The sequence below is a fragment of the Lynx canadensis genome, chromosome A2, assembly GCF_007474595.2.
Source record: "Lynx canadensis isolate LIC74 chromosome A2, mLynCan4.pri.v2, whole genome shotgun sequence".
In the NCBI taxonomy this organism is placed as follows: Eukaryota; Metazoa; Chordata; class Mammalia; order Carnivora; family Felidae; genus Lynx; species Lynx canadensis.
In genome coordinates this window covers 73,495,234-73,509,650 of record NC_044304.2, presented here as the reverse complement: position 1 = coordinate 73,509,650, position 14,417 = coordinate 73,495,234, and the positions used below count along the sequence as shown (strand labels likewise).

General features: G+C 42.4%; 1 protein-coding gene across 1 annotated transcript in view; it reads left to right on the top strand.

The window, feature by feature from the left end:
- Window positions 1–1,165: 1,165 nt before the first annotated feature.
- The window catches only part of CDK13 (cyclin dependent kinase 13), a 122,192-nt gene continuing 108,940 nt past the window's right edge, over window positions 1,166–14,417 (top strand). The window contains 1 exon segment of the mRNA XM_030307715.1: window positions 1,166–2,477. Coding sequence (XP_030163575.1) covers window positions 1,264–2,477 — 1,214 coding nt within the window. The 5' untranslated portion in view covers window positions 1,166–1,263.

Genomic DNA, 14,417 nt, shown 5'->3' with positions numbered 1-14,417 from the left:
AACAGGCACGACCGGCGTGCCATCACTGCGAGAGTCTCGAGCGACAGCAGTGGGCGGTACACGAAACCTCTCCTTTCTTTAACCCTTCTTCACAGAGTCCCACCCTCACCGGAAGTGGAGCCGTTTCTACGTTACGCCACTTCCGGCCCGCACGCCCGTCTCCGGCGGGAGCGAGCACGCTGGTGCGCGGCAACTTTGTTCCCGCCTCCTTTGCCCCGACACCACTCACCTTCGGCTTTCTCGGAGCGTGACGTGCGTGCGCGTCCCCGGCCTTGCGTCAGGGCCGAGGGGAAAGGCCGAAAGAGCGAGGCGAGAAGGAGGGGTTGTGGAGGTTAGGGCCCAACCAGCAAGTCCCGTCGCCCTCCCTCCTCCTGACGAAGATCGGCGAGGGAAGGGGAGGAGCGAGCCGGGGCCGGCCGCGCACACCAGGAGCCTCCTCGTGGAGGGGGGGGGAGCGGAGGAAAAGGGAGCTCCGCCACCTCTGTTCGCGGCGGCGGCGAAGGAAGAAGAAAGTCAGGGCCCGAACCCACCGCCACAGGCTCAGAAACTCCCCCCCCGCCCCTATCTCCCCGGAAACAGCCCCCCGCCCAGCCCCGCACACTCGCTGCCCCAACCGTGAGCCGCAGCCCGGTCGCCCCCGCCTCGCCCCGCCCCGCCGCCCGTCCCTGCGGGCGGCAGAGTGCGCGAGGCCCTAGGCCGGGAGTTGTCAGGCCCAGGCCACTTCCGAGGCGCCCGCCGTGTGTCGCCGCCACCAAGGAGGACGACGTCGACGCTGAGGAGGCGGCGGCGGAGGCGTGTTGTTGTCTCGCCCACTCCCCTCCCCTGAACTCGCACCCAACGTCAGGGCGCGATGGAGTGAAGCGGAGACGAAGGTGGTACTTCCGCGTTGCGCTGCCCGAGCCGAGAGCGCGGCCGAGGCCGCTCCCCCACCCCCGGGGGCACTTGGAGGACTCCGGACTCCCCCGCAGGTCAGCGCCCGGCGCATCTGGTGTTTTTGCTGCTGAGGAGAGGACGACGAGCACGATCGCGAGCTCTGCCACCCGGATTCCTGCTTCCCTCAGGCCCGGAGGCCGCTGCATACCCCACTGTGACCTGGAACCCAGGGACCCGAGTCCTGACCCGGATTATCGTGGCGCGTCCCCTGGCCGGCCCTGGTGCTCGGTGTCCCTCCGCCGCAGTTCCCGTTTCCGGCGGGGGAGATGGCCAGGATCTGACCCGGGAGGAGGCCGCACCCGCGCCGCGCTCTGCGGCGGGCTCTAGGCGATGCCGAGCAGCTCGGACACGGCGCTGGGGGGAGGCGGGGGCCTGAGCTGGGCGGAGAAGAAGTTGGAGGAACGCCGCAAGCGGAGGCGATTCCTGTCCCCTCAGCAGCCGCCGCTGCTGTTGCCGCTCCTGCAGCCGCAGCTCCTGCAACCGCCGCCGCCCCCGCCGCCTCTGCTCTTCCTGGCTGCTCCCGGCACGGCCGCCGCCGCAGCCGCCGCCGCCGCGGCCTCCTCCTCTTGCTTCAGCCCGGGCCCCCCTCTGGAGGTCAAGCGGCTGGCGAGAGGCAAGAGGCGCGCAGGAGGGCGGCAGAAGCGGCGCCGCGGGCCCCGCGCCGGGCAGGAGGCGGAGAAGCGTCGGGTCTTCTCGCTGCCCCAGCCGCAGCAGGACGGCGGTGGCGGTGCTAGTAGCGGCGGGGGTGTGACCCCGCTGGTGGAATACGAGGATGTGAGCTCCCAGTCCGAGCAGGGGCTGCTGCTGGGGGGGGCCAGCGCGGCAACGGCGGCGACGGCTGCCGGGGGAACGGGGGGCAGCGGCGGGAGTCCGGCCTCCTCCTCCGGCACCCAGCGGCGCGGGGAGGGGTCGGAGCGCAGGCCCCGCCGGGACCGCCGCAGCAGCAGCGGCCGCAGCAAGGAGCGCCACCGCGAGCACCGGCGGCGGGACGGGCAGCGCGGCGGCAGCGAGGCCTCCAAGTCCCGCAGCCGCCACAGCCACAGCGGCGAGGAGCGGGCCGAGGCCGCTAAGAGCGGCAGCAGCAGCAGCAGCGGCGGCCGCCGGAAAAGCGCCTCGGCCACGTCTAGCAGCAGCAGTAGCCGCAAGGATCGAGACCTGAAGGCTCACCGGAGCCGGACTAAGTCGTCCAAGGAGCCGCCTTCGGCCTACAAGGAGCCGCCCAAGGCCTACCGGGAGGACAAGAGCGAGCCCAAGGCCTACAGGCGGCGGCAGCGGTCCCTGAGCCCGCTGGGAGGCCGGGACGACAGCCCGGTGTCCCACAGGGCCTCGCAGAGCCTGAGAAGCCGCAAGTCCCCCAGCCCGGCAGGAGGTGGCAGCAGCCCGTACTCTCGGCGGCTGCCACGCTCCCCGAGCCCCTACAGCCGCCGCCGCTCCCCCAGCTACAGCCGTCACAGCTCCTACGAGCGGGGCGGCGACGTGTCCCCGAGCCCCTACAGCAGCAGCAGCTGGCGCCGCTCCCGGAGCCCCTACAGCCCGGTGATCAGGTGAGTCCGCCGCCTGGTGCGCGCCGGTCCTCCGCAGCGCTGGCCAGATCCCCAGGGGGCAGGGAAAGTGGTGATTGGCCTCTTGGAGCCACTTAGCTCTACAACCGGCCTTAGAAAACTCATCTTCAGACTGGGCTTCAAGTCGGGAGAGGCGTTTTCGCGCGCCCACGACACCTTTTAGTGGGTTGGAGGGACAAAGCAACAGGTCCCGCAGTTTTTTTCTTCTCGCTCGTGCAGGGAAAATTTCTAAGAAAGAGTTCGAAGTTTTCAACTTGTTGCATTGATATATTCACAGATTTCCCTCAACTGCTCTTTGCTTTTCCAGCACAATTACTTTGGGTAAACCTAGATGTTTTAATTTGTCATCATTTTGAAAGCCCTATGAAGAGGTTTTATCGTTGGAGATTTAGGGACGGACTGAAGCTAGGGCCTAAATTGTAGGAGAGAATCAGAATCACTTGCTGATGTCAGTTAGATGTACATTTCAGATGTTTCAGGTGATTAATACAACGACAGAAAAAGGTTTTCTGTAAAGTTTATTCTTTAAAGATGTGGAAGCCTTATAGTTCTAAATTCTCAAGACAAGGAAGATGCCCGATTTGTGATATTCTTGTGTGGAATGTTTTTTTAAGTGTTCAAAAGTAGAAAAAAAATGACAACATTGTGGTTTCTCTGTTGGTTTGTGATGACCACCCAGTTGCTAATGACGTATAATTAATTGGTGTGACCAAGCAAATGGTCTGGTACATCCTTACACTATTACACTATTTACCATTACTTTAAGGTTACTGTTTACATTTACCATAAGTTAGCTATACTTTTAAATATCAGGATCTTTGTTCAGGAATCTTTAAAAGGGGTAATTTAATCTAGTGAAATTGGAGTAAATCTTTTATGTAGTTGTTATACCTTGTTACGTAATTCTTCAGGAAAAGTGTGTGCATTGATATATGCATACCTGTGAAGCAAAGTGAATTAAAAATAACTTTTGAATATTTTGTAGGTTCTTAATTCCTTGAGCTGTCTGGAAATTCTAGGCTTTATATTTTAGGGTATTACAGAATGACGTTTGCATCTGTTATGCTTTTCTTATTGGCCTTAGTTTGCAGTAATGCCAAGTGGATGCTAAGAATCTCTAAGTAGAAATTATGTTGAATCTCAATTCATGTATCTGTAAAATTAGCAGATCTCTTTGAAGTGTCAGCCTAGTAAATATTTGTGAAGATGTGATTGGAGTAGAGATCTGGGTGTGAGTTTGTCTTTAAATGAAAACATCTGTGTACATGTGTTTCTTACAGTGTTCAAGTACACTTAAAATGCTAGTTGATGCCTTAATAAAGACTATTAACAGTGACCACTTAGCTTTTATATCTTGTAAGACTTTGCATTTTACTTTTAGTTAAAATATTTTAGGTTTGCCAAAAGTCTTCCTTTCTTTTCTTTTCTTTTCTTTTTTTTTTTTTTTTTTGCAGTTGACTGTTTTTGAAAACTGATTAGGTTAAGTTTCAGCGCTTTACATTGTAATTTTTAAGCGTATGATGCAATATAAGAGTAGATTTATGTGTTTGTTTGGTTTTTTAGTTGCTGGTTACTTTAGCAAGGCCCTGCACTATGGTGCTGTGTATTTTATATATGTTGTAGAGTAGTGGTATGTATGATTAGGATTATTCATCTTTATTAGCAAATATTTATTAAGCACATTATATGCCAGTTACTGTTCTGGGGACTGGAATAGATTGGTGAAGGAAGATGAGGTCCTTACCCTCATGAGCTTGCATTCTAGAGGGCCATTCATTGCTGAATCTTTTCATGGTGTTTATACTGACCACCAGTATTTCTAATGGATTGGATTTGGAAGAGGCTTTAGAGTATCTTGGCCAACATTCCTGACAGCTGTCCATTTGCATTTGGTGTGCGCCTGAAACATCCAGACCTGGGAAAACATTATTTTGAGATGGCCTGTTCCATTAGATTTGGGACTTGAATTCTAGTCCTGACTTAGCAAGACCCTCTCTTAAAGGCTCCCGTTTCTGAACTATAATGGGAAAATGCTTGTGATTTTTGGATTATTTCAAGGATTAAGTGAAAATTTGTGTTTGTAAAGTATAGAAATACTATAGATTATGATAGAAATGTAATGTCGAATTATTATTGCGTAGTTTGAATTATTAGAATTCTTCACATTGAAACAGAAATCTATCTCCATATAACTTTCTACCCATTGCTTCAAGTTTATCCCTTTGGAATGATACAGAGCAAACCTGTATGCCACCTCTTTAAAATGTAAAGACACTTCCCATGTCTTCTTTTCTTCTCTAGGGCCAAGAACTTCATTTTTCGTGAGGTGTGGTTTTTAAAGATTTTTAAATATAACAAATGTGTTATAACTGTTTAGGAAATTGAACTTGTCCAGTTTAATGCTAAAAGTTTTATTTACTTTCAGAATTTAGTAATGTCTTAAGTGTCTCATGTTGTTTAATGAATAGACTGCTAGATCGTGAGCCTTGTGAAGGCAGCTATCCTGTCATGCCCACCACTGTATTCCTGGTGTTCAGCATGGCATCTGGCACATGTAGTCTCCTAATAATTGTTGAATGGGTAAATGAAGGGATGATGGAGTTTATGGAGCATGTGAAATATTACAGTGGGCCTGGATTGCATAAGTATTTAATAGAGACCATGTGCTATGCTATGAGAAATATCAGTGAGATCTTTTACCAGTCCACATGGACCTAATGTATTCATAAATTGTCAGTGTAATATTTTAAGGAAATGCATGCACATTGAAAATGGTATTGAAACCATGGTATGAAGTTTTTTCTTGGTGTTAATTCCTAGAATAAATCCTCTCCATTCTGTTGACTTCTAAATCACAGTTTTCTCTAGGCCTTCATCTGAATTTTCTGTCCTCTCCTCCTGCTTTTCTTTTCATCAGTCCCTCCTTAGCTTTACGTTTTCTCTGTATAACCAGTTTACCATATTTTCTTTACTGCTTGACTATCGGGGTGTGGGAAGTCACATAATTTTGCCGACTGGCCCTATCGTAAGTGTGAGAGTGTACTGAAGAGAGAGCTGTTTAATAAAGGGAGGGAATGGTACTGAGACTTGGATTTTACTATATGCCAGGCATTGATAAATACTTATCATACATTCACCCTCAAATCCCCTAAGATACACTTCTATTGATAGACTGGGAAACTGAAGCTATAAAAAGTTAAGTCAGCTTGGATTCAAACCCAGGGCTGACTGAAGTATGTGTTCTTGATATTAGGTATTGGTATTGTCATGCATTAAAGGGAGCTGGCTTTCAAGGGAGCTGACCCCCTCATGTGATAATCTGTTTTGCTGAAATTCATCTCCCTGTTTGGTTATTTATTGATTTTTTTTTCCTGGCCATCTTTGCAGCATTTTGAAATTTTTAAAAAAGAAATTCTTCTCTAAAGATTGTTTCAGCTCATTTGGTCTTTATTAACTTGTAGTTTTTATGAATATGAGTCTAAAAGCATTCCTTGAAGGCTTTAATTATACTTATTGACAGTTGTTTTGTAATGGAATGTCTTGATCTGAAGTCACTCAAGTCTCATCAGTTACAACCAGTATAATAAATTGTTATATATACTGTAATTGGTTCTGTGTCTGAAATTGTGGAAGTTCTATTTTAAATGGAGCAAAAGCCTCCATTACAGGATAGTATAGAGACCCTGAAAATCTAAAGATGGGTGGACCCTAGGTGTAAATCAGTGAAGTTATTAGTATTTACTTGCATATGATTTGGGATACCTCTGTCATGATTTATTTAGTGTATTGTCTTAAAATCTGTGTTCAAAAATATGTAAAATAAAACCGCTCCGGGATAATGAAAAAGCTCCTATTAACCGATAATGCTACTGATTTGGTTTGTACTTACTAGAATGGTAGTATCCTTAGATGAATGTAATTCTTAAAATGCTTTTTTTAAAAGTGTTGAGTGTATAGGATACTAGAATAAGTGAAGAAATACACAGAAGGAATGGAAATTTAGGTGAAGTGTCTTAAGTGTCCAAACCTGTAGTCACTTATTTCATTCTCAAAGTAGGCTTGTGTTTTGCTTCTTCTCTGACCAAACTTTACCCAGCATTTATATCTATGTAGTCCTTATCACATGTATATTTTTTAAGTTTATTTATTTTTGAGAGACAGCACAGGTGAGGGAGGGGCAGAGAGAGAGGGAGACAGAGAATCCTAACAGGCTCTGCACTGTCAGTATAGAGCCCAACATGGGTCTCGAACCAACAAACTGTGACACTATGACCTGAGCTGAAATCAAGACACTGCTCAACTGACTGAGGCACCGAGGTGCCCTGCCCCATTTATCATATATTTGTTCTAACACTGGTATTTCTCCTGTTTTCATTTTCATTCAGCACCTTAGTTCAGGCCCTAGTTTTCACTCAGACTTCCTGTTACCATTCTTTTCTTCTCTCTTCTTCTATCTCTTTCTTCCCACTTCATTCTTTATCAGAATTTTCTTTTTTAATTTCTTTTAACATTTATTCATTTTTGAGAAACAGAGCATGAGTGGGGGAGGGGCAGAGAGAGAGAGGGAGACACAGAATCTGAAGCAGGCTCCAGGCTCTGAGCTGTCAGCACAGAGCCCAACATGGGGCTTGAACCTACGAACTGTGATATCGTGACCTGAGCCGAAGTTGGACGCTCAACCGACTGAGCCACCCAGGTGCCCCATCAGGAGAATTTTCTTAAAGTCTTGGTTAGATTGTGTCACTTCCATTTTATAGAATTAAGTCCAGACTTTTCAGTGGATTTTCAGGTAATACCTTTTATGATCAGGCCCCATTCTATCAGAATTCTATTTCCAGAGGCCCTTTTATTTCTCTGTATTCTTGCTCTTGCTGTTCTTTTACCTTGAAATGCCCCTGTTTTCCCCTCTTCTCTGCTTCCGGCTTTGCATTCAAATCCTAGCTCCAGTTTAACCATGTTGAGGTCTTGCTCCATTCATCTAGAAAAAGTTAATTCTTATATTACTGCAGCACTTTGCTTTATCTTTGTTATAGAGCTTCAAAAAATTCTATTTAATATTCGAATTATTTGGCTGCGTACATTTGTGTTTTCTCTGTAAGATTGTAACCTCCTAGGGGACAAATTTTAAAGTGTGTTGATTAGTGGTTGAGTTAGTTTAGATAGCATTTTTCACCATAGATTAATGAAAATCAGCGTTTGTGCAGAATCCAGTTGTGTCTCTTAACTTGGAATTTTGGGGATGCGTGGGTGGCTCGTTCTGTTAAGCATCCATTCTGGATTTCGGTTCAGGTCATGATCCCACAAGCCTGCGTCTGGGTTCCATGCTGAGCATGAAGCCTGCTTGGAATTCTCTCTCCCTTTCTTTGCCCCTCTCCCATTTGCGTTCTCTGTCTCTCTCAAAATAAATAAGTAAAAATTAAAAAAAAATACTTGCTATTTTGGTTCACATATACTCTAGGATAGATGAAGTAATTATTTTATTTTGTAAGGAGAAAAGCTAAGAACTTCCTTTTTCTAGCTGCTTCTTTACTGGCATGAGTTGAAGATGCTGGAACTCGTTTTCTGTGTGAGTAGAATAAATTCAGACCTAGTGTTTATATTTGCACTCTGGTAGTAATCAAGATAAGTGATCTGCTTTTCTTGGTGAAAATTTTCTGAACAAGTTGACTGTATGTCAAGCTTTATTTCCTAACTGAAAAATTGTAGCTGTTTCTGAAAAATAAGTTGAAAATTAATATTGCTTAATATTTATATTTTAGATCATTTTAATCTGTTGTCTTACACTTTCTCTATGAATATCACTTAATTTTTTTTTTTAATTTATTCATTTACTTTGAGAGAGAGAGAGAATGAGAGAGAATTCCAGGCAGACTTCACACTGCTGGCCAGAGCTGGACGTGGGAGTCTTGAACCCACGAACCAACCACGAGATCACGACCTGAGGTGAAGTCTAGAGTCAGACACTCAACCGACTGAGCCACCCAGGCACCCCTCATTTAAATTTTTATTGTTGTTATTTTGGTTTTGGTTGGCTTTGTTTCATAGCTAGATATTTATATGCTTTTAAGTGGATGTCAGAAACAAAAGTATCAAGCTAGAATCAGAAGTACTACTTGTTTGCAGTGATTTTTGTTACTTGAATTTCTACATATGTAAATCGTGAGAGAATCTAGTTTGCTTAATGTATTTGGAAAGCAAAATGAATGTAGAGAATAAAATCTAGGTTAGAAGCTGGAATTTATTTAATTTTAAAGTTTTAATTTAAATTCCAGTTAGTTGATGTACAGTGTAATACTAGTTTCACGTGTGCAATATAGTGATTCATCACTTCCGTACAACACCGGGCGCTCATGACAAGTACGCTCCTTAATCCCCATCACCTATTTCAAAACCCATTCCTTCATCCCTTTGTCTCTGGTAACCATCAGTTTGTTCTCTATAGTTAAGAGTCTGTTTCTTGGTTTGTCTTGCTCTTTTTTTCCCCTTTGCTCATTTAAAAACTGGAGTTTATAAAAAAGAAATGAAAAAGGTAGTGAGAGGAACTGAAAACTGAAAGTAGTTAATGGGCTGCATGCCTCCCCACTTTTGTTACTGCATTTTCAGTTGCACAGAGGCACTTTCACTGAGATATGTTATTGATTCTCCAAACTTACTTTATTTAATATTAAGTTAATTATTTCACCATTCTTCAAATCATTTCTTCTTCTGATGCTACTCTTCAGTATTTTTCACCTGTTTACAAAGATTCTAGAGAATCATGGTTTTTCGGTTACTACAGAACAGTGTGAGAGATTAAAAGTCCTTCTGAATCCAACCACCTGAGATGATCATCTTTGACATTTCTGAATAACATTCTTCTAGACTTCTCTCTGCATAATATATGGGACTTATGCATATATGCAAAGCATAGAGACAAAAGATTTTATATAAATCTTAGGAATTATGGGAATATACTACAATGCTGTTTTGTACATTGTACTCTGTAGTATGTTCTTTTTATTGGCTTTTGTTATTTTGTTGTATGGATGTACTGTAACTTGTTTGGCCAAGTCCATTTTGCTAGAATCTTAGTTTTTTATTTTTGACATGTGTATGTATTTGTTGCAAATATTTTGTATGTGCATTTGTCCCGTTAAATCCCATATATTGGACTTTTCAGAGGTAAAATTGTTGGGTCAGAAATGGTACTCATATTTGTAATTTTGATACACTGTCATATTGTCCTTCAGAAGGCTCTTACCGTTTTTTATTTCCCAACAATGTGCCACTGCTCATTTCCTCAGACCTATCATCACTCGGAGTTGTCAGATACGCGATTATTTTTTTATTTGCTTTTCTTTAATATCTAATAAGACTGACTTTATTTTCATCTATTTATTGAGTGTTTTAGTTTCTTGATTTATTCTCTTCGTTGTTTTTCTTATTAATTTGTAAGCTTTTTTGTGTATTAGGGGTATTAACTTTCTGTGGCATAGCAACTATTTTTCATGGGTTTGTTTTTTGTTTTTTTTTTTAACGTTGTTTATATAATGTTCTGTTTTAAGAAGTGCTATGCATCATGTATTCATGGTTTTTTTTTTTAATATATGAAATTTATTGTCAAATTGGTTTGCATACAACACCCAGTGCTCATCCCAACAGGTGCCCTCCTCAATACCCATCACCCACCCTCCCCTCCCTCCCACCCCCCATGTATTCATGTGTTTTAAGTGACAGTTTCTCCAAGGCACCTAGGTCCAAAACTTCAGTAATAACTTCACTTGCCTCTTGTTCTTCCCCAGTTCTAGTGAATTGCTTGTTCTGTTGGTCCTTTTGCAGTGGTCTTTAGTCTATCTATTCTTACTTTGGTTTTGAAATTCCTTACTTTACGCTTTTATTGTGGGGTTTGCTTGCTTTGGGTTTTTCCTCTTAGACACTTTCCTGTTTTCTGTGTTCAAATTAATCTTAAAATACCATTTTGATTCTATCATGTTTCTCTGAAGCATACTTACCGAATCAAATTCTTAAACTGGGCATTTATGATTCCTTACCCCAGACCGACCCACACTACCTTTATTTATATATGCTGATCACAAGGCAAGCTGGACTCTTTACTATGTTAAAAACATGGAATTGCAGGTGCCCTACACTTTAGTTTATGCCCTTCTCTCAGCTGGCTAATCCTCCTTGTCCATTCTTCCAGCCATAGTTGAGGTGTCCTCTTCATTAATGTCATCTAGAAGTGACCTCTCACATCCAGGCTTGAATTAATTTGAGTTGTCCCTTCCCACCCAGGTATACTGGACATATTTCATTCATTCATTAAAAAAAAAGTCAGTTTAATTAAGGTATAATTTGCATACAGTATAATTTCCCAATTTATGTATAAAATTAAATGCTTTTGACAAATAGATATACTTGTGTATCTTCTACCACAATCATGATAAAGAACATTTCTATTACCCCAAAAACTTCCCTGTGCCCCTTTGTAGTTTGTCCCCTGTTCTGCTTGTGGTCCTTGGCAACTGCTAATCTGCTTTTTGTCACATTAATTTTATCTTTCTTGAACTTCATATCAGTAGAATTATATGGTATGTAATCTTTGGTGTCTCCCATTCACTTAGCATACTTTTGAAATTCATTGTTGTTGATGTGCATTTGAGTGCTTTTTTTTTTTTTTAATTTTTTAATGTTTATTTATTTTTTGAGAGAGAGACAGAGACAGAGCATGAGCGGGAGAGGGGCAGAGAGAGAGGGAGACACCGAATCCCAAGCAGTCTCCAGGCTTCAGGCTCTGAGCTGTCAGCACAGAGCCCAATGTGGGGCTCGAACTCACAAACCGCAAGATGACCTGAGCTGAAGTTGGATGCTTAACCGACTGAGCCACCCAGGTGCCCCAGTGGTTTGTTTCTTTTTATTGCTTAGTAGTATTCCATTTACATCTACAGTCAGTGGGTATACCATAATTTGCTTGTCCATTCACCCAGTTGATGAGCATTTAAGTTTCCAGTTTTTGGCTATTATGAACAAAGGTGCTGTGAACATTTGAATAGTTTTTTTCTGTTTGCATATCTCATGAATAAATTTGGAGTGGGATTGCTGTGTTGTATAGGAAGTGAGTTTTTGACTTTATAAGCAGCCTCTTTTCCAAAATGGTTGTACCATTTTTCATTCTAGTCAGTAATGTATGACCATTCTGGTAGCTTCAAATCCTGACTTGTTTTTATCAGTCTTTGTTCTTAGCTATTCTGGTGGATGTGTAATGGTACATCATTGTGCTTTTATTTGCAATTCTGTAATGACTAATAATGTTAAGCATCTTTCCATATACTTATTTGCTCTTCATATCTTTTGTGAAGTGTCTTAAAATGTTTTGTCCATATTTTTTATGAATTGGGCTATTCGCTTTATTGAATTGTGAGAGTTCTGTACATATTACAGATATATATAAGCTTTGTCAGTTTGTAAATGAGTATTCCTATTCTGTGGCTTGCCTTTCCTTAACAGTAGTTTTGAAAAGCAGAATTTGATGAAATCTAATTTAGCAAATCTGAGTCTAACTTATGGTCACAAAGACTTTCTCTTTGGTTTTATAATGTACCACTTTAGTTTATCACAGGCTACCTTCATGTATAATATAATATTGCAAGAGTATGCTTCTCTTTCCTCCTTCTCTTCTTATGTACCATTCCTGTCATATGTGTTATTTCTACAGAAGTATGACTTATGTACGTTATTTATAGACATGAAATTAAAAAAATGAGAAAAAAATTTATATCTAATATATACCTCTTTTTTTTTTTTTTTTTTTTTTTGAGAGAGAGGGTGCAAGTGAGTGAAGGGCAGAGAGAGAAAGAGGAAGAATCCCACGAGGGGCAGAGAGAAAGAGAGAAGCGGTGTTCACCTGGGACTTGTGTTTAACCCAAAGCAGGACTGGCGCTCGCCTGATGTGGGACTCGAACTCACAAACTGTGAGATAATGACCTGAGCCAAAGTCAGCTGCTTAATGACTGAGCCACGAAGCCACCCCTTAATGTACCTTTTGAAACACTTCTAATGCCTTTGTGTAGATCCAAGTTTTGAGGTAGTATTTTGCTATAGTGAGAGAAATAGCTTTTAGCCTTTATTTTTTTTTTAAAGTAGGCTCCACACTGGGTATGGAGCCCAATGCAGAGCTTAAACTCTTAAACTCATGACCCTGAGATCAAGACCTGAGCCGAGATCAAGATTCAGATGCTTAACCCAGACACCCCTTTCAGCATTTCTTACCAATGCCACTCTGCTGTCTTGTTTGTCTGAAAAAGTCTCTATTTTGAAAGATATTTTTGCTGGGTATGGAATTCTACATGGACTTTCCTTCCCCGCCCCTTTGTTACTTTAAGTTATTCCACTTCTGGCTTGGGTAGTTTGACAAGAATTTACATAATATTTTGTTTTTGCTTCAGTCACTGGATTGTAAGTCTCATGAGGTTCTTTTTTAATCTTACTGTCTCTTAAGCACCTACCACAGCACGTGATAGGAAATAGATGCCTAACAAATGATGTTAAATTGGTTTGGATAAGAAAATATCCAGCACCTCAGAATTTGAAAAAAAAATCCTTTTAATATTAATAGAGTCTAATATTGATTTATGAATAAATTAATAATGGCTAGAGCTGGACCTATCAAAAGTATGTGCCTTTGTGCAAATCAAGTATTAAGCTTTCCCTCTACTTTTCTCACCATCTTTCCTTTTTCTCTCTTCAAAAACATATCTCAGGGCATGGTTCAGTGAAACATGAAGACAAACACAGTTTATGTGCTCAGTGGACTAGAACTTGTTTGCCTGAGCAAATCCGTAAAAAGTCAGTCATGTGTCTTTTATCTTCTTAACTTTTAGTGTTTCATAAGGAACATGAAAGGAAGTATACTTTTCAAATAAACACAAAACATTTCAGTTTTATATTAAATTTTTCTAGTTTTTAAAATAACATCTTTTTTGAGATATTATTCACCTACCATGCAATTTACTCTAATTTTAACTGATACAGACAGTGGCCTTTAGTATAGTCACAGAGTTGTGCAGCCATCACCACTAATTTTAGAACATTTTAATCACTCCAAAAAGAAACTCAGTGCCTGTGAGTAGTCAGTCTCCATTCTCACCTCCCCACATCTTTGGCAACTACCAATATACTTCTTATCTCTTTGGATTTGCCTATTTTGGACATTTCATATAAATGGCATCATATGATTCATGGTTTTTTATGACTGACTGCTTTCATTTGGGCTTAATGTTTTTAAGGTTCATCTATGTTGTAGCATGTGTCATCAGTATTTCATTTCTTTTTAGGGAAAAATAGTGTACCATTGTATGAATATACCACATTTTGTTGTCAGTTGATGGACATTTGGGTTGTTTTCAGTTTTTGGCTATTATGAATTATGCTTCTCTGAACATTTGTGTTTAGTTTCTTGTTTTCGTTTGTGTTTAGTTTTTGCATGAGACTTTTTTTGCATGAGATATGTTTTTATTTCTTTTCTTCCTTTTTTTTAAATGTTTGTTTATTTTTGAGAGAGAGAGAGAGAGAGAGAGAGAGAGAGAGATAGTGCAAGCAGGGGAGGGGCAGAGAGGGAGACACAGAATCGGAGTCAGGCTCTAGGCTCTGAGCTGTCAGCACAGAGCCTGAACTCACAAACTCATGAACTGCAGGATCATGACCTGAGCTGAAGTCAGACACTTAACCAACTGAACTACCCACGTGCCCCTGTTTTATTTCTCTTGGATGTATATATACCTAGGAGTGGAATTTCTGGGTCATGTGGTAATTCTGTTTAACATCTTAAGGAACTGCCAATCTCTTTTCTAAAGTGGCTGCATCATTTTTTATATTCCAACCAACTATATATGAGGGTTTCAATTTCTGCATATCCTTGACAATAGTTGTCTGTTTTTATTACAT